The sequence below is a fragment of the Ovis canadensis genome, chromosome 19 (genome assembly GCF_042477335.2).
Source record: "Ovis canadensis isolate MfBH-ARS-UI-01 breed Bighorn chromosome 19, ARS-UI_OviCan_v2, whole genome shotgun sequence".
NCBI classification, from domain to species: Eukaryota; Metazoa; Chordata; class Mammalia; order Artiodactyla; family Bovidae; genus Ovis; species Ovis canadensis.
In genome coordinates, this window is record NC_091263.1 from 65,707,095 (window position 1) to 65,732,762 (window position 25,668).

A 25,668-nucleotide genomic window follows, 5' to 3' on the forward strand; every position below is an offset into this window, starting at 1 on the left:
GTGAGCTTAATTACTTTGATTCATATTAGCTGTTTATATCTATCCTTCGTGAAACGCCTGTTTGTATTCTTTGCTCATCTGTCAGTTTGTTTGATTTATAAAAGCTTTAGACATGTTTTGATTTAGTATTATCGTAATAGTATTAAACGTGACACATGGGAATCTTAGTTCTCCGACTAGGAATGGAACCTTGTGCCCCCTCCATTGCGAGTGTCAAGTCAACCACTGGACCACCAGGAAAGTCCCTGATGTAAAAAAATCTTTATACAATTTTTAGATGTTGCACTCCTTTTACAGTTATTGCAAAATATTGGCTCTATTCCCCATGTTGTGCAATGCATCCTTGTAGCCTGTCTACACCCAATAGTTTATACCTCCTACTCCTCCACCCCCTAAACACTTTGGACATATTCACTTTGGACATACGAAGGTTATTAATTTCTTATCAAATGTGGCAAGTCTTTCTGATGCTTTGCATTAGTCGCTTAATTTTGTGCATTGTTTAGATTAAATGTTTTATTTTGAGATAATTAAAGGTTCACATACAGTTGTAAGAAATAATACAAAGGGAAGAAAAGAAATAAATATACAAAGAGATCCCACATGCTCTTTACCTCGTTCTTCCACAGAGGTAACGTATTGTAAAACTGTAGTATAATATCGCAACTGGAATACTGACATTGATACAGTCAAGATGCAGAACAATTCTGTCATGCCAACGATGCCTCATGTAGCCCTTGAATAGCCACTTTCATTTTCCTTTCCCCACACCAGTCCTTTTTTTCTTTTGGCTGCCTGCACAGCATGTGGGATCTTTGTTCCCTGACCAGGGATGGAATCCACACTCCCTACATTGGAAGTTAGGAGTCTTAACCACTGAACTGCCAGGGAAGTCCCTCAACTTCAGTTCTTAACCACCCCAGCAATCACTAATCTGAGCTCCATTTATGTTAATTTGTAATTTCAAGACATGTATAAATGGAATCATACAGTATGTAACCTTTTCAGATTGGCTTTTTCAGCTTAACGTAAATTTTCTGGAGAGTTGTACAGATTGTGGAATGTATGAATATTTCATTCCTTTTTAGTAGACCCGTAGTATGGATGTACTACAGATATGTTTAATTTTTATCCATTGAAGGACATCTGAGTTGTTTCCAGTTTAGGGCTGTTATAAATAAAGATGCTATAAACATTCATGTACAGAGATTTTTCCAGGAAAATCCGTCTTCATCTCTCTGGGATAAATGCCCAGAGGTATAATTGCTGAGTCATATGGTAGTTACATGTTTAGTTTCCTTTTTTTGTTTCTTATGCCCACGCCACATGGCATGTGTAATCTTAGCTCCCTGACCAGGGATCGAACCCATGTCCCCTGCAGTGGATGTGCAGAGTCTTAACCACTGGACCCCAGGGAAATTCCATGCATGTTTAAAGAAACTACCAATCTTTTTCTAGAGTAACTGTATCATTTTACATTCCCATGAGCAGGGTATGAGTGATCCAGTTTCTGTGCATCCTAACCAACATTTGGTGTCATCACTATTCTTAATTTTAGCCGTCCTGAGAGATGTGTAGTGATACCTCATTTTAATTTGTATTCCTCTAATAGCTGAAGGTGTTGAATATCTTTTCATGTGCTCATTTGCTATCAGGATATCCTATTTGGTGAAATGTCTGTTCTTGTGTTTTGCCCATTTTCTAACTGCATTATTTGGGATTTTTTAAATTATTATTACTGAGTTTCGAGAGTCCTTATTATTCTAGATACTATTGCTTTGTCAGATATGTAGTTTGCATATTATTTTCTCCCGGTGTATAGTTTGCTTTTCATCCTCTCAACAGAGTCTTTAGAGCAAATGTTTAAATCTTGATGAAGTCCAGTTTGTTATTTTCTCTAATTTTGATGGAATCCAGTTTGTTCATTTCTCTTTTATAGGTAGGGTTTTGGATGTTTAGGACATCAGATCTTAAGGAATCTTTACCTGGCCTGAAATCCCAAAGATTTTCTTATATGCTTTTTTCTGAAAGTTTTATTTATAGTCTACCTTTTCCATCTAGGTTTGTGAGTCCATTTTGAGTGAAGTTTTGTATCATGTATGAGAATTAGGTCAGAGCGTTTTTCCCCCTCTGGGGCTGTCCAGTTGCACCATACCATTTTCTGGAGATTTACCTTTATTCTACTGAATTACATTTGCATCTCTGTTAAAAATCAGTTGAGCACATTTGTGTGGGTCTACTTCTGTGTACTCTGTTTTCTTTCATTAATTTATGCATCTTTCCCTTCACTAATATTACACAGTCTTGATTAGTATAGCCATAGGCTAAGTCTTAAAACTGTCTAGACTGATCCCTCCCACTTTATTCTTAAAAAAAAAATTGTTTGGGATTTCCCTGGTGGTCTAGTGGTTGGAAATCTGCCTTCCAGGGCAGGGGGTGTGGGTCTGATCCCTGGTCCAAGAACTAAGATCCCACATGCCATGGGGCAACTAAGTCTGAAGACCACAACTGCTGAGCCCACACGTCCTGGAACCCGTGTACTGCAACCAAGACCCAACGCTGTAACTAAGACTCAACATAGCCAAATAAAATTTAAAAAAAAAACTGTTCTCGCTGTTCTAATTTCTTTGTTATTTCCATGTTAATTTTAGGATAATTTAGAAAACTGAGAAAATTCTTGCTGAGAGTATGTTGAATCTGTAGATCAACTTGGGAGAATTAACACATTATTTTGAGTCTTCCAATACCCAGACATGTTACACCTCTCCATTTATTTAGAACTTTAATTTCTTTCATCAGCATTGTGTAGTTTTCAGCATATAAGCTCTTAATGTGTTTTCTTACACACCTAAGTCCTTTGTAAAGTGACATTGTAAATGGTATTATAATTTTAATTTTGTTGTATGCGTGTTCATTACTAGTTTGTAGAAATACAATTGATTTTTTAAATTTTAAAAATATGTATTTTTATTTTTGTCTGTGCTGGGTCTTTGTTGCTGCTCAAGGGCTTTCTCTAGTCACAGTGAATGGGGTCTAGTCTCTAGTTGCAGTGTGCGGGCTCATTGCAATGACTTCTCTTGTTGTGGAGTACAGGCTCAAGGGCACTTGGACTTCAGTAGTTGCAGCACATGAGCTCAGTACTTGTGACGCATGAGCTTAGTTGCCTGTGGCATGTGGGATCTCCCTGGATCAGAGATTGAACCAGTGTCCCTTGCATTGGCAGGCAGATTCTTAGCCACTGGACTACCAGGGAAGCCTGAAATACAGTTGATTTTTGTATGTTAATTTTGTATCTTGTGAACCTTCCTGAATGCTTTTATTAATTCTAATTTTTTTTTTTTTTAGATTCTTTGGGATTTCCTATGTAGATAATCTTGTTATTTGCAAACACGGACAGTTTTATTTCTTCATTTCTGATCTGTTTACCTTTTATATCCTTATTTCACTGGCTAGAATGTCCAGTACCATGTAGAATAAGACTGATGAGAATGGATACTTTTTCCTTGTTCCCAATCTTATGGGGAAGTATTCCGCATTTCACCATTAAATATAATCTCAGGGAGCCCAGGTGGCTCCGTGGGAAAGAATCCTCCTGCCAGTATAAGAGCTGCTGCTAAGTCGCTTCAGTCGTGTCCCACTCTGTGCAACCCCATAGACGGCAGCTCACCAGGCTCCCCCATCCCTGGGATTCTCCAGGTGAGAATACTGGAGTGGGTTGCCATTTCCTTCTCCAAAGCATGAAAGTGAAAAGTGAAAGTGAAGTCGCTCAGTCGTGTCCAACTCTTCGCGACCCCATGGGCTGCAGCCCACCAGTTTCCTCCGTCCATAGGATTTTCCAGGCAAGAGTACTGGAGTGGGGTGGCATTGCCTTCTCCAACCAGTTCAAGAGACACAGATGTAATTTTGGAGTGGGTTGCCATGCCCTCCTCCAGAGCATCTTCCCAGCCCAGGGATCGAACCCAGGTCTCCCACATTGCTAGATGCTCTTTGTCAACTTGAGAAGGTTACCTTCTCTTCCTCTTTTTCTGAGAGTTTTATGGATATTGACTTTTATCAAATGTTTTTTCTTCCTTTATTAATGTGATCGTGTGATTTTTCTCCTAAACTCTTAATATAGTGAATTACTTCCATTGCTTTTTGAACACTGAACCAATTCTTCGTTACTGGAATAAACTCCCCAACCTGGTATATGATTCTGTTTATATATTGCTGAGTTCTATTTTCTTATATTTTGTTAAGGATTTTTCATCTATAGTCATGAGAGATATTAGTCTGTCATTTTTTTCTGTATTGTCTTTGCCTGGTTTTTATATCAGAGTAACACTAGCTTCATAAAATGAATTAGGAATTGTTCCCTCTTCTAGTATAGAATATGTGTTGATTTTTCTGTAAACATTTGGTAGAATTGGTAGAATTTTATAGTGAAATCATATAGGCTTGAGATTTCGGGAAAGAAATTTTTAAATTATGAATTCAGCTTTCTTTAAAGTTACAAGCCTATTCAAATTACTTATTTCCTGTTGGGAAAATTGTGATAGTTTTGTTTTTTTTATCTAAGTTGTCAAATATGTGTGTGTAAAGTTGTTTGTAGTACTCCTTTATTGGGTCTGTGGTATTATCTTCTGTTTTATTCCTGGTATTAGTAATCTGTGACTTCTCTTTCTTTTTTCTTTGTCAGGCTCACCAGAGGTTTGTCAGTTTTTATTGATCTTTTCAAAAAAGATTTCTCTTTCTTTTTTTTTTTCTCAGCTGTGTAATGCAGGTTGTAGGATCTTAGTTCCTTGACCAGGGATTTAAACCAGGCCATGGCAATGAAAGCCCAGAATCCTAACCACTAGGCCAGCAGGGAACTCCCCTCTTTGATTTTCTTTATTATTTTTCTGTTTTCAATTCCATTGGTTTCTGCTTCTGTTTTTATGATCTCCTTCCTTTTGCTTGTTTTTGGGTTTAGTTTGCTTTTCTTTTCTCTCTCTTTTTAAAGCTTTTGAAGTGCAAGCTTAGAATATTGGTTTGAAGCCTTTCCTCTCTTCTGAAGTGTGCAGTCAGTGCTATAAAGTTTCCTCTCCGCACTGCTTTAGCTATGTCCCACAAACTCCAATATGTTTCAGTTTTCAGTCAGTTGAGTGTGTTTTCTAGTTTCCTTTGGGACTTCCTTTTTGAATTGCTTTGAAGAGTGTTGTTCAGTTTCCAAGTGCTGGAGATTATTGATTTCCAGTTTGAGTCCATTGTGATTGAAGAACATATTCTGTATTATTTACATTCTTTTAAATTTCTTGAGGTTTGCTTTATGGCCTTGGATATGGTTTATCCTGTCTGTGCCACGGGCATTTAAAAAGAATGTGTGTGCTGCTGTTGTTTGGAGGCGTAATCTATAAACGTCGATTATATCCTGTTGGCTGATGGTGTTGAGGTCTTTATCCTTGATGATTTTCTGTCTAGTTGTTCTGTTTGTTGATGGAGGAATTCAAAATCTCCAGCTGTTACTGTGAGTTTGTTTCTTCTTTCAATTCCGTTAGTGTCCCTTCACATAGTTTGCAATTTTTTTGTTTAATGTATACACACTTAGAATTGCTATGTCTTCTTGGTGGATTGGCCTTTTTATCACTGTGTAAATGTTCTTCATATTACCATTATATAATATTCCATATTTTTGCTTACCGTGTTCTTCCTGATGTTCCAGAGTTCCTTCTTTTTAGTTTCTTTTCTGTTTAAAGAACATCCTTTAGCCATTCTCTTGGGATATATCTGTGAATGATGAAATTGCTTAGTTTTCTTTCATCTAAGAATGCCTGATTTTCCCTTTATTCCTGAAGAATAATTTTCACTTGACATAGGATTCTGGGATGACAGTTCTTTTCTTCCAGCTCCTGAAGGATACTGTGCTACTCCTTTCTACACTCCCCGGTTTCTGCTGTCAGTCTAAATATTTCAGTGTTGTGCTTCAGTTGCTAAGTCATATCCAGCTCTTTGTGACCCCATGGACTACAAGGCTTCTCTGTCCTTCACCATCCCCCAGAGTTTGTTCAAACTCATGTCCATTGAGCCAGTGATGCTATCCAAACATCTTCTCCTCTGTCACCCCCTTCTGCTCCTATCTTCAGTCTTTCCCAGCATCAAGGTCTTTTTCAGTGAGTTGGCTCTCCACAACAGGTGGCCAAAGTATTGGAGCTTCAGCTTCAGCGTCAGTCCTTCCAGTGAATGTTCAGGACTGCTTTCCTTTAGGATTGACTGGTTTGATCTTCTTGCAGTCCAAGGGCCTCTCGAGAGTTCAAAAGCATAAATTCAGCAGTGCTCAGTCTTTCTTATGGTCCAACTCACATCCATATGTTATTTTTCTCGGGCTACTCTTAAGCTTCTTTCTTTGTTTTCAGTTTTCGAGTAAGTTCATTTGCGATGTGCTCTGGCATGGATTTATTTGGGGGTATTCTGTTTAGGTTTGGGTCAGCTTCTTAAATCTCTTATGTTTCAGTTCAGTTCAGTCACTCACTCATGTTTGACTCTTTGTGACCCCATGGACTGCAGCACACCAGGCCTCCCTGTCCATCACCAGCTCCCAGAGTTTACTCAAACTCATGCACATTGAGTCGGTGATGCCATCCAACCATCTCATCCTCTGTCATCCCCTTCTCCTCCCGCCTTCAATCTTTCCCAGCATCAGGGTCTTTTCAAATGAGTCAGCTCTTTGCATCAGGTGGCCAAAGTATTGGAGTTTCAGCTTCAGCATCAGTCCTTCCAATGAATATTCAGGATTGATTTCCTTTAGGATGGACTGGTTGAATCTCCTTGCAGTCCAAGGGACTGTCAAGAGTCTTCTCCAACACCACAGTTCAAAAGCATCAATTCTTTGGCACTCAGCTTTCTTTATACTCCAACTCTCACATCCATACATGACTACCGACCTTTGTTGGCAAAGTAATGTCTCTGCTTTTTAATATGCTGTCTAGGTTAGTCATAACTTTTCTTCCAAGGAGTAAGTCTCTTTTAACTTCATGGCTGCAGTCACCATCTGCAGCGATTTTGGAACCCCAAAAATAAAGTCTGCAACTGTTTCCACTGTTTCTTCATCTATTTCCCATGAAGTGTTGGGACCGGATGCCATGATCTTAGTTTTCTGAATGTTGAGCTTTAAGCCAACTTTTTCACTCTCCTCTTTCACTTGCATCAAGAGTCTCTATAGTTCTTCTTCACTTTCTGTCATAGGGTGGTATCATCTGCATATCTGAGGTTATTGATATTTCTCCAGGCAATCTTGATTCCAGCTTGTGCTTCATCCAGCCAAGCGTTTCTCATGATGTATTCTGAATATAAGTTAAATAAGTAGGGTGACAATATATAGCTTTGACGTACTCCTTTTCCTACTTAGAACCAGTCTGTTGTTCCATGTCCAGTTCTAACTGTTGCTTCCTGACCTGCATACAGATTTCTCAAGAGGCAGATCAGGTGGTCTGGTATTCCCATCTCTTTCAGAATTTTCCACAGTTTATTGTGATCTACACAGTCAAAGGCTTTGGCATAGTCAATAAAGCAGAAATAGATAGTCTTTCTGGAACTCTCTTGCTTTTTTGATGATCCAGCGGATGTTGGCAATTTGATCTCTGGTTCTTCTGCCTTTTCTAAAACCAGCTTGAACATCTGGAAGTTCATGGTTCACGTATTGTTGAAGCCTGGCGTGGAGAATTTTGAGCATTACTTTACTAGCGCGTGAGGTGAGTGCCTTTTGTGCCGCAGTTTGAACATTCTTTGGCATTGCCTTTCTTTGAGATTGAAATGAAAACTGACCTTTTCCAGTCCTGTGGCCACTGCTGAGTTTTCTAAATTTGCTGGCATATTCAGTGCAGCACTCTCACAGCATCATCTTTTAGGACTTGAAAGAGCTCAACCGGAATTCCATCACCTCCACTAGCTTTGTTCACAGTCATGCTTCCTAAGGCCCACTTGACTTCACATTCCAGGATGTCTGGCTCTAGGTGATCACACCATCATGATTACCTGGGTCGTGAAGATCTTTTTTATACAGTTCTTCTGTGTATTCTTGCCACCTCTTCTTAATATCTTCTGTTTCTGTTAGGTCCAGACCATTTCTGTCCTTTATTGAGCCCATCTTTGCATGAAGTGTTCCCTTGGTATCTCTAATTTTCTTGAAGAAATCTCTAGTCTTTCCCATTCTACTGTTTTCCTCTATTTCTTTGCATTGATCACTGAGGAAGGCTTTCTTATCTCTTCTTGCTATTCTTTGGAACTCTGCATTCAGATGCTTATATCTTTCCTTTTCTCCTTTGCTTTTCGCTTCTCTTTTTTTCATAGCTATTTGTAAGTCCTCCTCAGACAGCCATTTTGCTCTTTTGCATTTCTTTTTCTTGGGGATGGTCTTGTTCCCTGTCTCCTGTACAATGTCATGCACTTCTGTCCGTAGTTCATCAGGCACTCTATCAGATCTAGTCCCTTGAATCTATTTGTCACTTCCACTGTATAATTGTTAGGGATTTGATTTAGGTCATACCTGAATGGTCTCAGACTTCCCTGTTGTCTCAGAGGGTAAAGTGTCTGTCTGCAATGCAGGAGACCTGGGTTCGATCCCTGGGTCGGGAAGATCTCCTGGAGAAGGAAATGGCAACCCACTCCAGTACTATTACCTGGAAAATCCCATGGATGGAGGAGCCTGGTAGGCTACAGTCCATGGAGTCGCAAAGAGTCGGACACGACTGAGCGACTTCACTGTCACTTTCACTTGTCACTTTGAGTGGTCTAGTGGTTTCTTCAATATAAGTCTGAATTTGGCAATAAAGAGTTCATGATCTGAGCCACAGTTAGCTCCCGGTCTTGTTTTTGCTGACTGTATAGAGCTTATCCATCTTTTGCTACAAAGAATATAATCAACTTGATTGCAGTGTTGACCACCTGGTGGTGTCCATGTGTAGTGTCTTCTCTTGTGTTGTTGGAAGAGGGTGTTTGCTATGACCAGTGCGTTCTCTTGGCAAAACTCTATTAGCCTTTGCCCTGTTTCATTCGGTACTCCAAGGCCAGATTTGCCTGTTACTCCAGTGTTTCTTGACTTCCTATTTTTGCATTCCAGTCCCCTATAATGAAAACGACATTTTTGGGGGGTGTTAGTTCTAAAAGGTCTTGTAGATCTTCATAGAACCATTCAACTTCAGCTTCTTCAGCATTTCTTGTTGAGGCATAGACTTGGATTACTGTGATACTGAATGGTTTGCCTTGGAAACAAACAGATCATTCTGTCATTTTTGAGGTTGCATCCAAGTACTGCATTTCGGACTATCTTGTTCACTATGATGGCTACTGCATTTCTTCTAAGGGATTCTTGCCCGCAGTAGTAGATAGAAAGGTCATCTGAGTTAAATTCACCCATTCCAGTCCATTTTAGTTTGCTGATTCCTAAAATGTCGATGTTCACTCTTACCATCTCCTGTTTGACCACTTCCAATTTGCCTTGATTCTTGGACCTAACATTCCAGGTTCCTATGCAATACTGCTCTTTACAGCATCGGATCTTGCTTCCATTACCAGTCACATCCACAACTGGTGTTTTTACTTTGGCTCTGTTTCTTCATTCTTTCTGCAGTATGTCTCCACTGATCTAGAGTAGCATATTGGGCATCTACCGACCTGGGGACTTCATCTTTCAGTGTCATATCGTTTTGCCTTTTCATGCTGTTCATGGGGTTCTCAAGGCAAGAACACTGAAGTGGTTTGCCATTCCCTTCTCCAGTGGACTACATTTTGTCAGAACTCTCCACCATGACCCGCCCGTCTTGGGTGGCCCTACACACATGGCTCATAATTTCATTGAGTTAGACAAGCTGTGGTCCATGTGATTAGATTGGTTAGTTTTCTGAGATTGTGGTTTTCAGTCTGTCTGCCCTCTGATGGAGAAGGATAAGAGGCTTATGGAAGCTTCCTGATGGGAGAGACTAAGGGGGAAACTGGGTCTTGTTCTGATGGGCGGGGCCATGCTCAGTAAATCTTTAATCCAATTTTCTGTAGCTGGATGGAGCTGTGTTCCCTCCCTGCTATTTGCCTGGGCTGTCAGGGAAGCTCTCTATGTTTATGTTTTGCCAAATTTGCGGAGTTTTCAGCAGTTGCTTCTTTGAGTACTTGTTCAGTCCTACTGTCTTTTCTCTTCTTCTGGGACTGTGAGGACACAAATATTAAGATTTTCTGACATAGTCCCATGGAGTTACAGTCCCTGAGGTTCTGTTTAATTTGTTTCAGTTTGTTTTGTGTCTTGTTCAGATTGGATATTTTCCAGTGTTTTGTCTTCTAATGCTGTTTTTTTTTTTCCTCTCTCTCCTCTGTATTCTGCTGTTGAGCGAGCCATCCACTGAGTTTTTTATTTTGGCTGTTTTTCAGTTCTAAAACTTTCATTTGGTTCTTCCTCATATCTTCTATTTCTGTGCGAAGATTTTCTTTTTTTGCTGTGGCTTTCTAATTTTTTGAATTTATTTCAAGCATATTCACGATTCGTCATTGAAGGATTTTTACAATGCCTGCTCTAAAATGTTTGTCAAAGGATTCGTACATCTCTGTCATCTTGATGTTGGCCTCTACTGCTTCTTTTTTCTTTCAGTTTGAGATCTTCCTGATTTAGGATATGATGTGCGATTTCCAGTTGGAACCCGGATATTTGCATATTTTTTTGAGATTTTGGACCCTATATAAACTTCCTCTTTCTGTTGGCTTTCTCTGACACCACGCCAGTAGGAAGTGAGGGCTGCTGCCTTGTTACTGCCAAGTGAGTACAAGTGCAGGGGCCCCACTTGCCCTCTATTGACACTTGAGGGTGGGGCATTGCTTTTTACTGTTTGGTGGGTGTGGGAGTTCTAGTGACTCTGCTGACAACACAGGACAGGAGAGCCCTGGATACAGCTGTCAGGGATGAAAGTCCTCATTCCCTCCTTGGTCTTCTCTGACTACACCCAGGCAGCACGTTGGGTACCTTGTTACAGCCCTGCAAAGGAGGAAGTCCGAGCTCCCCACATGGTCTTTGCTCATGTAGGTGAGGGTGAGGCTACAGTTTTTCCTATGATGTATGGCTGGAGTACAGTGCTTTTTGTCTAAAGATGTTCTGTCTTTCTAGGCTGTTCCTTTTCTGATCCTTTATCTAGGGAATGCAGGCTTTCATTGGGCCTTTTTAGTCTGTGCCTGTTGGCACTCCTGGATCACCAATATCTTTTGCCTCAAGTCTGAGATATGTCAAATGAGAATATACAGGGAATTCACCATGATGTCATTGCTCAAGGCCGAAAGTCCTTAGTGAGTCTGCTTCTCCTCTCCAAATTCTCAGAGCCCTCTTATATTTGTTTAAAACAAATAATGTTAGGGCTGTTTTTTTCTTTGGTATTTAGCAGGAAGAATAAAGACTTGCTAGAAGTATGTATATTGATTTTGAGTTAGTGAATGTTTATTTTCAGTAGCCTTGTCCATTAGCGTTTTCCATCATGGCTTCTTCCTTTTCTTTTATGCCTGAAGTCCTTTTTTTTTTTTTTTTTTGATTAATTACTTTAGTTAGTTAGTTTTGGCTGTGCTAGTCTTCGTTGCTGCTCAAGGGCTTTCTCTAGTTGCAGTGGCTTCTCTTGCTGCAGATCACAGGCTCCAGGCACGTGGGCTTCAGTAATTATGGCCTACGGGCCCAGTTGCTCCATGGCAGGTGGGGTTTTAGTTCCCAAACCGGGGATTAAACCCGTATCCCCCACATTGGCAGGTGGACTCTCAACCATTGGACCACCAGGGAAGTCCCCCTGATTTCTGCTCCTAGATAAGACAGTCCCTGTGCACTCCTCCACTCTGCTGGGTGGCTACTTTGTACCTCTCTTCTCTTCTCAAACCCGACCCTCTCACCAGATGACCTGGCTTTCTACTTCACAGAGAAAAAACCCACCAGAAGAGAACTTTACCAAATGCCCTCCACTGCCCCACTGGTACCTGACTGCATCTGTGGCTGCCTGGCCTGTTTCCACCAAGAATGGCCCATGCTTCTGCTTCTGCTTGACCCCACCTCCTAACCCCTCTTGCCCATTCAGAGACCTTGTTTCAGCAGTTCTTCTTTCTCTCCTTCAACATCAGTTTTTGCTTTCCAGTAGATTGTTCTCTTTGGCAATAAAGGCATGAACCTGCTTCTGTTTTCGCCTTAAAAATACAGACTTCTCTCTTTTACCATCCAGCTCCATTTCTGGACTTCCTGACTTTGCTCTGTGCATGGTTGTGCACGGGTACTTAGTCACTCAGTCATGTCTGACTCTTTGTGACCCCATGGACTGTAGCCCGCCAGGCTTATCTGTCCATGGGATTCTTCAGGCAAGAATACTGAAGTGGGTTGCCATTTCCTCCTCCAGGGCATCTTCCTGACCCAGGGATCAAACCCGAATCTCCTGTGTCTCCTGCATTGCAGGCAGATTCTTTATCCTTTCATCTAGGAAGCTCGGTCTTTACTCCCTCTTACATTGAAACTCTTTGAAAAGTTTTTCATTTTTGTTGATTTTTCCCCACTCTTTGTCTCCAGTACCTCTTCTCTAATAGTTAAACATACATCAGACTGGCTTTTGCCTCACAACGCTAACAAAACTACTTTTATCAAGGTCACTAGTGACTTTTACACTAAGTCCAGTGTTCAGTTCTTGGACCTGGACATTGATCCATCTTGATTGGACTCAACTGGTCCCCTACTCTTCCTTGAAGAGGTATCTTCACTTGGCTTCTCTCCTGATTTTCTACCTACTTGGCTGCTCCTTCTCTATGTCTTTTGTTGATCAATCATCATCTTCTCGATCTTTTAATGTTCATGAGCACGAGACTCAGTGCTATTACACTCATCTCACTGATGATTTCTTGTCTCATGATATTTAGACACAATCTGTATGATGATGATTTTCCAATTTGTATCACCAGCTCAGATTTTTCCTGCAATCTGGACTAGTTCATCCAGTATTCCCACTGGACACTAATAGGCACCTCAAAGTCCCCATGTGCAAAGTCCCCATGTACTGGTCTTCCTCAGTACTTGCTTCACTTACAGCCTTCTACAGCTCTGTTGGGGGCAATACCATCTGTCTAGTTGTTCAGCCCTAAAGCCCCAGAGTTCTCCTAGATTCCTTTTTGTCTCATTGTACACATGCCGTTTGTTGACCAATTAAGCTGGCTTTTACCATATCCCGAATCTACTCCTTCCCACCACCTCCACTGTAAACCACGTGGCCCCAGGTCACCTTCATCACTGTGCTGGGTGCCTGTAAGGTCGTCCTTACTTGTCTCCCTATTTATAGTCTGTACCGTACGTAACAGTGAGCGGATTCTGTTACTATGTCACTTCCGTGCTCCATCCTCTTTGTCCCCGCAGGTCACTGTGAGTCAGCTCTAGCATCCTCTGATAACATGGGCCACCCTGCCGTTCCTCAGACTTACCAGGTTCACCTGTGGCAGGATCATCTGGGGAAGTTATATTTTGTTTTGAAAGCCACTGATATGGAGAAGGAAATGGCAACCCACTCCAGTGTTCTTGCCTGGAGAATCCCAGGGACGAGGGAGCCTGGTGGGCTGCCGTCTCTGGGGTCTCACAGAGTCGGACATGACTAGAGCAACTTAGCAGCAGCAGCAGCAGCAGAGACAGTTTTTAATTGCTAAAACATGTTTTGCTTGTGGAACTATTCATAGCATCTACTGGGTAGGGGCCAGTCATGCTGCTAAACAACAAGTGCACAGGAAAGCCTCTTGCTAGGAAGAATGATCCAGACCAAATGTGTATAGATGCCAAGAGGGAGAATCCTATTCTCATCTAATAAGCTGTATGTCTATCTTACTGATAAAGTTACAGACTTGGAAAGTTGATGTTATCTGTTCAAGATAACTCAGTCTGATTCCACTGTTTTTTATATAATTAAATTTATTTTTAATTGAAGGATAATTGCTTTACAATATCGTGTTGATTTCTGTCAGATTCCACTGTTTTGACACTTAGCTTTTGTAGTAGATTCCTTGTTTTGGTCTGAATGTTTGTAATCCTTTTGAAATTCCCATGTTGGAATTCTAGTGCCCACTGTGATGGTATTAGAAGGTAGAGCTTTTGGGAAGTGATTTGTTCATGAGGGTAAAGACCTCATGAGTAGAATTAGTAAGTACCCTTAAAAAAGATCCCAGGGAGCCCCTTAAAGCCACCCACCATGTGAGACAGGAAAAAGTGCCAGCTATGAACCAGGAAGAATGCCTTTACCTGACCCTCTGGCACCTTGATCTTAGACTTCCTAGCCTCCAGAAGTGTGAGAAAGTTTTCCTGTGTACAAGTCTCCCTGTCTGTGATATTTTATTATAGCAACCTAAATGGACTAAGACATTGCTAGACTTTGAAAAAGATATTTGGTGAGACACAGGCTCAGTGAGCCAGATTTTGAAGACATGTACCAATTGACTTCAAGGAAAGTGAACTCAATATTTATAGAACATCTAATTAATGTAACATTAAAGCGTGATGTTAGATCCTGTTACTAAGTGGTTCCTTTGGAGTATCGTTGTGTCCATTTTTCAGAGTAGGAAGCTGAGGCCCAGAAACAGTTTAATAACTTATTCAAATGTATAGTTACAGTAATGGAAGAGCAAGAATTTGAATCCAAATGTGTCTGACTCTAGAATTGAATGCTTATTAGGGCACAAAAATGGTAAGAGCTGAAACTGGGGACACGATAAAGGGTTTTTTTTCCCTCTTCCTTCTTAATGCAAAGTCCTTATGACAGTATTTTTTAGAACATGTACTAGATGTCTGAAATTGTGGATTATTCACGGCCTTTTGTTTCCAACCCCACATATCATAATTCCTAAAGGTACATGATAGCAGTGACAAGCGAAATCCAGAGTAAATTCATTCTCTCGTTTGTTAACCACTAAGTGATCACCTTCACTGTAACAAACTGCAGAATATATTTTGAAGAGATGTGGCTGTAAAATTTTTAATTGTTAAAATGAAAATAAAATATCTTTGTTTGAAATACATTATTAAAAAGTGACTTCTGAAATTTATGATAATGAATAAAGTAGTTGGAGCATAGAAAAAAAATAAAAAATAAATAAATAAAAGCCACTGATACTCAGCTGACATTGTCTTAAGTTTATTATTTTTAGAGAAATTGACATCTTTCTGATTGAAAACTTTTCCTAACCAGAACTGTTGTTGTTGTTCTGCTGTTGCCAAGTCACATCTTACTCTTTTGAGACCCCATGGACTGTAGCCCTCAAGGTTCCTCTGTCCATGGAATTTTCCAGGCAAGAATCCTCGAGTGGGTGCTCTTTTCTTCTCCAGGGGATCTTCCTGACCCAGGGGTCACACCGCGTCTCCTGCATTGGCAGATGGATTCTTTACTAGTGTGCCACCAGGGAAGCCCAACAAAACTCTTACTCTCTTTTTATTCACCTCTTCTTTTATATCCCTTGGAAAGGTTTTAGAGTTTTATTTACACCAATCCTATGGCTTGATGCACATATATTTTGTTATTTTGAATGAGATTCTTTTCCATTATTCTTCCACTAGTTGTTGGTATGTACAAAAATTGTCGGATTTATATATTTACTTTGTAACCATTTCCCCTTGGGAACTCTTAAATCTGAACTCCCTTTCCAACTTTAATTACTCTTTGGTTGATGCCCTCATATGTTTGGATTCCTCTTGACTCTGTACTTGCTTTGGATCCTGTACAGGCTCTCTTTCTCTCAGATCTTTTCTGGAATACCTCCTGCTTGCCCTCAGGCTCTGGGCTCTTGGGGAAATGAACATATTTTCAATAGGTTTCCCATATGTTTCTACATTTGCTTCCTTTTGTCCCTCTTCTCTACAAGGATGGTATTTTTAAAAATTAATGTACATTTAATTTTCTTAATTAATTAAGAGACTGGGACAGAGGGCCTCTCCTTGGCTGTCCCCTGGCTCTGCACAGGACCTCTGTCCAAGCACTTAGAACTCTGAATACAATTTCCAGTTTACCTTCTCTTAACCAAGCTTCATGATCACTTAGAGCTTGGAATGGATTTAGTTTTCCATGGATATTTGTTGAATGAATAAGTAAATGACTGAAATATTTGTCTAGTCCTTTCTAGAACTTCCAACTACCTTTATTGGGGATAAAGATACTTGGGAATTTATTTTTCAAGTTACTTTCCAATTCTTCTGCTGTTTTTTATTTTTTCCTAATCAATGTGTATATATTTTGTCATATTTTCACCTAACCTTATTTCATAGTGATTTCCACCAATATTATACATTCTAAACAACTGTCGATTTGGCAGTGACGTCTTTCATTGATCTAACGCATAATGACCACTGGCACACTCACTATGTAATTTTCCGTAGCCTGCTGAGTCTGTTGACTTGGATGTTGCTCTTGCTGACTTGATGATTCTTTCCTCCCTCTCAGATTCAGGCTTCTTCAGGGGAGACCAAGTACGCTGGTCCTTTGGACTGTGCGAAGAAGCTATACAAGGAGGCTGGGATCCGAGGGATCTACAAGGGGACTGTACTCACACTCATGCGAGGTAACCTTTGAGCCCTCCACCTGTGGTGGATTTGCCACTGGGAGGCCTTGCCTGGATCTCTGGATTAGCCTTGGCACCATACATGCCACAGCCTTGACAGGGCTGGCACGGTGTGTCCTGGTTTTAGGCCATTTCACCTCTGGCCAGCATGGACACGCATGAGAATGGGGGGACCTTCCATCCTTCTGGTAGGCTGGCCCTCAGGGGTGGAAATCATGACAGTAGCAGTAGCAAGTAGATGGAAATCATGGCTGGAGGGATAAGTGGGAAAAAAGAATAACATAGGAGGCTTCCCTGGTGGTCTGTGGTTAAGACTCCAAGCTTCCAATGCACGGGGCATGGGTTTGATCCCTGGTGCCATGTGGTGCAGCCAGAAAAAAAAAAAAAAAAAGAATGACTTAGTAACAGTGGAGCTCTATTTGGCTTGAGAGGCATGTCCTACTGGGGTGGCACCAGGCATCAGAGATAGCCCTGAGATGGCAGCTTGGAGGAAGGCCAGATGTTAGCTCCAGTTAAAACTGCTTGGAGTGGGCATGTTAGTGGGGACCACTCAGAGGGCCTCTGAAGGTGAAATAGTGTCATGCTTGTTTGTGCTCACTGACACCGGTGCTGGCCCCAGAGCCACCTCTGATCACTGCAGGTAGGAAGTGCTGCTGAGGAACTTCTCAGGAAACCTTCAAGGGTCCAATGCCAAGGTTGGCTCTCCTAAGATCAAGAAATCTGTGAGGATTTTCTGTCATTTATTTTACATCTTTCTTTCCACTAACAGATGTTCCAGCCAGTGGCATGTATTTCATGACATATGAGTGGCTGAAAAATATCTTCACTCCAGAGGGAAAGAGGTGAGGAGAACAGAAGAGCTTAGAAGCCACTTTCCCTCATTACCGGTAGGTTGCCCTTTCCCATTAGTGGGTCTGAAGGCAGAAATGGGACCTGCTTCTGTCTCCATGTCTACTTCCCTCTTGTTACTGTTGAGCCCCAGCTAATACCAATACTCTTACTCTGTGCCTCGCCCAGTGGAGCAAGGGTTTGAAACAAGTACAGAAAACCTCCTTCAAAGAGTGGCAGCTACCTTGTCACAGGAGTCTTGGCCTTGGACCACCTCCGTCCAGCCAGTGCCTCCCTCTCTGTGGCCGCCAGGTCTGCACAGAGGGGGAAGATCTGAATGCTACTCCCTCAGCCTTTGTGTGACCAGGGCTGTGTTTTGATGTTCTGCAGCGTCAATGAGCTCAGCGTGCCTCGGATCCTGGTGGCTGGGGGTTTTGCGGGGATCTTCAACTGGGCTGTGGCAATCCCCCCAGACGTGCTCAAGTCCCGTTTCCAGACTGGTTAGTAGGGGAGAAGAGGGGTGGATGGGGTTGGAGTGGGCCCCCAAACTGGCTGACCCTGGGATATGGAGCTCTTAAGGTCTTAGGCACACTCCCTCTCCACAGTAGCTCTCAGCGAGTATCTGGGCAGCACTCTCCCATGTAGTCATTTGTGTCCTGAGAATGTGAGACTCATTTTCTTGTCAGCCTAAACATAAAGTAACTGAGAGAAGGGCTTCCTTGGTGGTCCAGTGGTTAAGACTCCACTAGATGGGACACAGGTTCGATCCCTAGTGAACGAAGATCCACATGCTGCGCAGTGTGACCAAAAAAAAGTGAGAGAAGTCACGTCAGCCTTCCTTCCCCCACATGAGCGGAAGGACTATTTCATTGTTCATTCTTTTCCCCGTTCCCTCGGCACTAGTATAATCCAGACATTGGTTTGTTCCAGGGTGAACTGTGTTGTCTGTGGACTGGTCCTGGGTGACCCACACAGTAGCCTCTCCCTGGTGCTGTGGCCCTGCAGGAAGACTTGACTACAAAATTGTCCCCTTGTAGGTCACCATGGTCAGGTCCGAAAGCTTCTTGAAGCCTTAACAGTTGGGTTCTGCCCACAGCGCCTCCTGGGAAATATCCTAATGGTTTCAGAGATGTGCTGAGGGAGCTGATCCGGGATGAAGGCATCACATCCTTGTACAAGGGCTTCAATGCAGTGATGATCCGAGCCTTCCCAGCCAACGCGGTGAGTGACTGGCGGGGGCTATGCTTTTTCCGTTTGGGGCTCAGAGCAGAGTGCAGGTGGTCCGACTTTTGCTTGCTTCTGAGATTGAACTGGGGGCTCAGTTTTTCTGGAGTCCAACCCTCAGCCAGAGCCTCCTTATTTGTCCCCTTTCCTAAACCTCTCAGATGAATTACCTTTGTGATTCCCCAAGGCGAGGAGCTTTGACTTCCTGCCATGGCCATCAGAAGTGGCCAGCTGTGGGACATTTATTTTCTTTCCCTATTAGGGATGAGAAAGCACAACTTGATTCCATGACTTGGGGCATGGGTAAGATTAGGAAGGGGTTTTGGTCGTGACAGGGCCAGCTGAGCACAACGCTGGGGGTCTCTGTGAGTAGCCACAATTCCTATTGGCTTTTCTCTTCCTTCCAACCCCTTCTCAGGCCTGTTTCCTGGGTTTTGAAGTTGCCATGAAGTTCCTTAACTGGGCCGTGCCCAACTTGTGAGGCTGAAGGCTGCTCCAGGCTTCAGGATGCCAGAAGCTGTCATCCAGGAGGAACAGTGGGCGGGACTAGGCGGTCCTGAGGTGTGAGGAGAGGGGGATGGTGGGATGAGAGCTCTGTGCATGGACCTGTTGAGACTATTGTCTTAATCACACCCTCTACCTGGTGTAATTTGCCATTTTGCAACTTGAATCCTCTCTTGTCAATTTAAGGGATCTCATGAGGACTTCGAGGTGGAGTTAAGTAGCTTCTAGACCACATACCACCCGTGGCCAAGGTGCTGTCTGCCAGTTGACTACAGGCCCTCCTACACCCAGAATACTCTTCGAGAAAGAGGGACTGTCAGCCTCTCACTGGAGATACTCTGCATGTTTTCAGCCAGCTGACTAGGAGCTGGGGCCTTCCTGGATCCCTAGCCAGGAACACCCACCAGGGTATCCTCTAATCCTGGCCTGCACAGCTCCAGGTCCACATGGGAATGTGGACCTGAGGCCCGCATCTGTCTGTCCAAGCAGACTGAGCAAATGTGCCTAGGGGCAGAGAGCCTGTTAACACTCGGGTTTTGTTTTGTTTTTTTAATGCATGCAAGTAATCAGAATTAAAACTAGAGTAGCCTAATTTCCCAGGAGTCGGTGGAAAGCTTTCCCTCCTACACAGCAAGGAGAGATTTGAATAGACCATCCCAGCTTGCTAGGACAAGTGAGAAAGTGAGAAAGCCCAGGGTGTAGGAAGACTCTTTTTGCACACTCTTTTCTCATGAGAACGCCCTATTTGGACAGGAAATAATAAATATTGTTTCCAATTTTCGCATCGTGTGAAATTTTTTTCTTTTGATTCTGGGTCATTTCAGCAAACAGCCAGGGGCCTTGGTGGAGGCTGTTAGGCATCTAGCAGCCTTCCCTGGATGGAATTCAGACAGAAATTTCAGCAAGAGAAAGAGGAAGAAGTCTTGGCCCACCCGGCCTTCCCTGACTGCCCCGGCCCCAGCCCTGGCCCCGAGGGTCAGATTGGTGGGGTGGGATAAGGCAACCTGACTGGCAACTGTTCCCATAGCACTTGGGGGTCGCTGTATGATCTGATGTCTGGCCTTACTTATCAGGCTGAAGATGATGACCGGGTGCAGCCAGGGGAGATGAGGGAGTCAGCGTGGAGAGTGACACGCTAGCCCGTCCTTAGCGGGGGGACAGAGAGGCTACCAGAGCTGGGCTTCTCTGGCGTTGACCCATCTGGCAGTCACACTTCCGCTGGCACTTCCTGCCTCACTGCAGCTGCACAGAGATCCTTGGACTTTGGCTTCAGAGCTATCAGTCAGCATAAATGGGTGAGAGGGGAAGGGACCCACCCCGATCTGGGAGTGGGTGTGGGACCCACCCCCATCTGGGAATGGGTGTGGCCAGTTTGCCCAGAAGCTGAAGATTTGGGGGTTTAAGGAAGGAAGCTTTATTCCTGGTAAGATATTTCTGGATGATGGTCAAGTAAAAAAAAAATAACTGCTTCAAGGATGAAAATTGTTTGTTCTCTTCCTGGGAAGATTAATTAATTCAGTGTTAGGCTTTCCCGTCTCATGCTGCAGGATACCTTTGTTTAATCTCTCACTGATGAGGAGATGGCCTCCGAGGTGTCTCCTGAAGCTCTTCTCGGCACTGCTCAGTCCTTGAGACAGTCCTGAGACCTCAACCTTTTCCCGGGAGCCCTGGGAGTGTGTTTGCATTCTAGCTAAATGCCAGCCATTCCCATGGCTCAGGATCACTTTTACAGTCTCCTGCTTCTGAATAATTTGCCCTTTGAAACAGCTTCCATTGGAAAGTGGAATATTTTGATTCTTTGATGCTAGTGCTGGTGGATTCTTTTACTCCTCTGGGGATTCAAGAGATGTGAAGTCAAAAAAAGGGAAGCCCCTGGAGGCATATGTGTGAAGGGAGCAGAGCAGATGGTGAGTAACCCTCTTCTGGCTGGCACTTCCTGCTTATGATGCACTTTGAAATGCCACCTGTTCCTGATATGTCTCTTCTCTCCTTGATGGGGGTAAGGGTAGGGGAGAGATTGGGGCCCCCTTAAGGAATTTCTTAGACTGCTACAGACAGCATTAAGTAGAAGCCAGTAAGGGTTAAAACAACCAGCCAGTGAGGGTTAAAACAACCAGCTGGTGAGAGCAGCCTTATCCAAGCACAAAGAGGAGTATAACTGGGTCAAAGGTAAAGGACAGAGGGGAGGCTGTTCCAACCTCAGCCTGTTAGAAGCAATAGCAGCAAAATGCTGTAAGGTCATAGCCTCTCTACCCAGAGTTCTTTTAGGCTAGAGCCCCCTATTCCTTTCCTAACCTCTTCAGGGATTCATTCTCATCTTTTTACCCCATGTAACTCAGTGTTTGGGCTTCCCTAGTGGCTCAGTGGTAAAGAATCCGCCTGCCAATGCAGGAGATGCACGTTTGATCTCTGGGTTAGAAAGATCCCCTGGAGAAGGAAATGGCAACCCACTCCAGTATTCTTGCCTGGGAAATCCCATGAACAGAGGAGCCTGGTGGGCTACAGTCCATGAGGTCGCAAAGAGTCAGACACAACTTAGCAACTCAACAACAGCAACAAACTCAGTGTTTGATGGGTAGGGATTTATACCTCCACTTTCAGATGTGGAAGCCAAAGCTCAGATAGGGTAAACTGATCTACCAAGATCATCGCCAAGTGGATATCAGAATGTGGCTGACAGAGTGGTGTCTCAGTGTCCACAGGCCTAAAGAAAGGCTTGTGACATTATTAGCAGTCCTGGGATTCCTTGACCCAAACTCCAAGAGCCTGCCTGTACTGCAGGATCAAAGCCCGGGCAGCTGGCCTGTGTCAGGCCAGGGACGGCACACACAGTCCCAGCAGACACAAGGAAGGTCAAGGGCTCCCCGAGGGCTCCTTTTTTCTACCTCTTTGCTCTAGTTGGCATGCAGGCCTGTGGCTCTCCAGCTAGGGCTCTCCTTTGCTTCCCAGGTTCTGTCCTTGCTCTGAGATGTCTCAGAGGCAGACCCTAGGTCCATTGTAGAGACTGACACTTCCTCGGGACAGTGTCCGGGGTTGGGGGCAGGGGGAGTGGTGGTCATAAATGGCTCACAAGTGCAGAAACAAGCAGCCCAAGAATTAATTGCTCCTTTGAGCATGGCTGCTTATTAAAGTAACTGGACCAAAGGCAGTGGCTTCATGGGAGAGGCACTATGGAGGCTTGGGTGAGGGCAGAGGAAACAGTGTACTTCCTTACTCCCCTCTGGGCACTGGAGGCTCGTGGACACTTCTAATGCAAAATAGAAACAGGTGATGGTAGACACTAAGTATGAAGGGAGACTGGGCCAGGGGACTGGTATGTAGAGTGAGTCAGATGAACAACAAGTCCCAGGAGATGGGTGGGGATTGGGCTAGGCTTAGAGAAGCAGCCCCTTGGGGCAGAGGAGAGGGAGGTGTTCCTGCTGGGGGTGAGTCCTCCAGACCAGGTGGAGGGCATCAGAGGGCAGACAGTGATGCCCTCTGTCTGCATCAGGGGGTCTGGGCCAAGAGCAGGGTGTCCTCCAGAGAAGTCTAGGGGACTATGAATGTCTCCCTTCTTCCTGGAAAGAGTCGGGGGGAAAAAAACCCATTTAAATCATGAACCTGTCAAGAGCACAGGAAATAACTGTTCCATTGGAAATAGCAGTTGGTACCCTACCCATGTTCATTATCACCAGACTCACTGCTCTTAGACTAGACAGGTGCCCCACTTGAGTAAGCATCAGTTCAGTTCAGTCGCTCAGTCGTGTCCGACTCTTTGTGAACCCATGTATTGCAGCACGCCAGGCCTTCCTGTCCATCACCAACTCCCGGAGTTCACCCAGACTCACGTCCATCGAGTCTGTGATGCCATCTAGCCATCTCATCCTCTGCTGTCCCCTTCTCTTCCTGCCCCCAATCCCTCCCAGCATCAGAGTCTTTTCCAATGAATCAACTCTTCGCATGAGGTGGCCAAAGTACTGGAGTTTCAGCCTCAGCATTATTCCTTCCAAAGAAATCCCAGGGCTGATCTTCAGAATGGACTGGTTGGATCTCCTTGCAGTTCAAGGGACTCTCAAGAGTCTTCTCCTAAGCATAGTTGTAAAGAATTCTGAGAACTGGCCCCATGGTGTCCATGTCTGTTCTGAAGTTGGTAGTGTGGCAGCCCGTGCAAAATGACGACTACCTTCTGGGTGGTGAGTATATCTGTGTTGAGTAGAGCATCTCGCAGGACTCTGGGGCCTCCTCTTCTGTCTACCATGGTCTCTGTATTTCTCTTGCTTTCGAGGGTCTCTGCTCTTGACCTTTCCCACTCACCATTACTGGCTGTTGGCAGCTGTTTCCCAGCTGCCTTCGGGTTCAGTTGCCATGGTAACCCCCAGTGGTTCCGGTGGACAGGCTTGAATGAAGGCAATCCTAGAAGGGTGAGGATCAAAAATGTGGGGCTTGGGCCTCTCTTATTCTCTCTTGTTCCAAGGCCCTGTTCTTTTGCCAGCTCAGCTGGACCCTCATGAAGGCCCTGGGAACTCCCCCTTGCTATTGAAGGGTTTCCCCAGAGGGTCAGAGATGGATCCCAGCTCTGAGGACCAGGTGCAAGGGGAGGAGAGTCAAGCTGGACCTGGAGGCTGGCTCTCCATCCTTCCTCTGAAGCTGGTCTTTGGAGACAGGTGAGGAGCAGCTATGCAGTTCCCGATTTCTGTGGTCCTCATTTCCTCCAGGTCTGAAGATGCCTTTGAATGCCATGTTTGCTAGCTGGCTGGCTGGCTGGCTGACCAAGCTAGGGTATCTGAGACTAAGCCAGGAGGACCAACCTCCTTCAGGCAGGGGCTGAGAGGGGGTCCTTGGAGTGACTGAGAGAACCTGCCCACAGTCAGTTCTGTCGTCAGTCCTGGAGTAGCTTCCTCTTACCCTGTTTGCAACTGAAGTTGGAGTCCTGATTGTATAGCTGCCTTTCCCCCTTTCAAATGTATAAAACCTGACAAATGGGAAAACTAGAGAGTGGAGTTGCGAATTTGCCTTTCTAAGAGGTTAATGGTAGGATTTCTTGAAGTAGGTCATATCCCCAGGTGTGGCAGGGCAGTGGGAGTCCCACCTTGGTTTCGAGTATGGGCTGACTCCTGGAAAACTTGGAAGGGTCAGTCTACACAGGAGCAGAGGAGAGTTGAGGAACCCTGCCCCTCCAGCTTCTCATTGCCCCGTCCTTACTGAAGTCTTTATATTCTGAGATCAGACACATAGCTTTGAATCAAAGGATCCTAATTCTGAGACTGAGGTCAGGAGAGCAGTCTCACTGGCTCTTCTTGCTGTGTGAAAATTTATTATTCATTTATTTAGTAAATCTTTAGCAAGACTCCAATAAGGACCCCAGCAGGGAATGAGCTGGACACTACTCTTCCCCTAAAAAAGTTGATGGTTCAGAACTTCTCCCAGGGGTCAAGAAATTTGTCCAGGGAGACGCTGCTCTTTGGAATCACAGACTTGCCTGGCCTGGGGGCTGGGTGGCTTCTGCACCAGTGGGGATCAGGTATTTCTGCTTCTAGATGCTCAGTTCCCAGCAGCACTGAGCTCCTGGATGTGTGCCAAGACAAAATGAGAGGTCCTAGTGAGGATTTAATTAATACTGGATAATTACCAGGCAGAGCTTAACCATCCCAAATGCCTTTCAGATTCCCAAGGCTATATCTAGTCACTTTCTGACTTGGCCCAGCAGAGAGACAGGATGCTGTCCCATGCTTACTGGGACTTTGGTCAGCACCTGGGCTGTGTTATGGACACACTGGGAAGGTTTCCACTTTTTTCTCTTCCTTTGCAATCTGCTGTAGGTGAAAGTGCAGCTTGGGAAATAGCATGGCCTCTCCAGATTGCTTAGGCCCCTTCCTAGGGACAAAGGATAACAGTGTCTTGCCATCTGCTGAAACACCATCAAGCAATGCTGGCCCAGGGCCCAGGGTCCAGGGCAGAGTATGGGGAGAGAATAGGTGTGCAGACCTAGTCCTGGGAAGCCTGATGGGAATCCTCAGGCAGAGAAACAGGCACAGTAGTCATTCCTGCCCTAGGCTTTATTCCTTTTTCTCAAGGAACATATTTTCTAACTCATTTTTCCAGATTTATCTGCCTGTGGCTCCCAAATTATTATACCATCGAAACTCCCACTGTCTACAAGGCCTTCTTTCTTTGACATCTCAAAGACCTCCTGCCAGACTTTAGAGGGTCCTATGGTCATTCCACCATGCCACCCAACGGTCAGGGTGGTTGTGACTTTCCCTGGTCTTTACTCTTGTTGTCCTCTATGTCCACATGGCTTTCCTCTGGCTCTTCCTGTGGTTAGATCCTGCCCAGGTCTCGGAGTCAGCTTGAATGTCACCCCCTAAAGAGGGTCCCCTTGTTCTCCACCATATCTGGAAGCACACCGAGATGGTAAGGTGGCATTCTTGCCTGTGGCTCTCAGCTATGTCCCTGGTACCCAGTAAGCGCGGGCAGATGGTTGGCGCTTAGCGTTTGCTGAAAGAAGAAATGAAAGATAAGAGGCACTAACACTCCGCTTAGCGGGTAGATCTCTCATCCTTGCGCCTGGACTGAAGATCACCAGGGTAGCCGGGCGAGCAG

General features: G+C 44.2%; 1 protein-coding gene across 2 annotated transcripts in view; it reads left to right on the forward strand.

Moving 5' to 3' along the window:
- Positions 1–19,867, forward strand: part of SLC25A20 (solute carrier family 25 member 20) — a 39,240-nt gene extending 19,373 nt beyond the window's left edge. The window contains exons 5-10 of one of the 2 annotated variants that reach the window (XM_069562435.1): positions 16,413–16,530; positions 17,300–17,372; positions 17,749–17,858; positions 18,455–18,579; positions 19,001–19,143; positions 19,273–19,867. In XM_069562435.1, coding sequence (XP_069418536.1) covers positions 16,413–16,530; positions 17,300–17,372; positions 17,749–17,858; positions 18,455–18,579; positions 19,001–19,063 — 489 coding nt within the window. In that variant the 3' untranslated portion in view covers positions 19,064–19,143; positions 19,273–19,867. Of the gene's footprint in view, positions 1–16,412; positions 16,531–17,299; positions 17,373–17,748; positions 17,859–18,454; positions 18,580–19,000 lie in introns of both variants that reach the window. The other variant, XM_069562434.1, reaches the window with a different exon arrangement.
- The last annotated feature ends 5,801 nt before the right edge of the window (positions 19,868–25,668 follow it).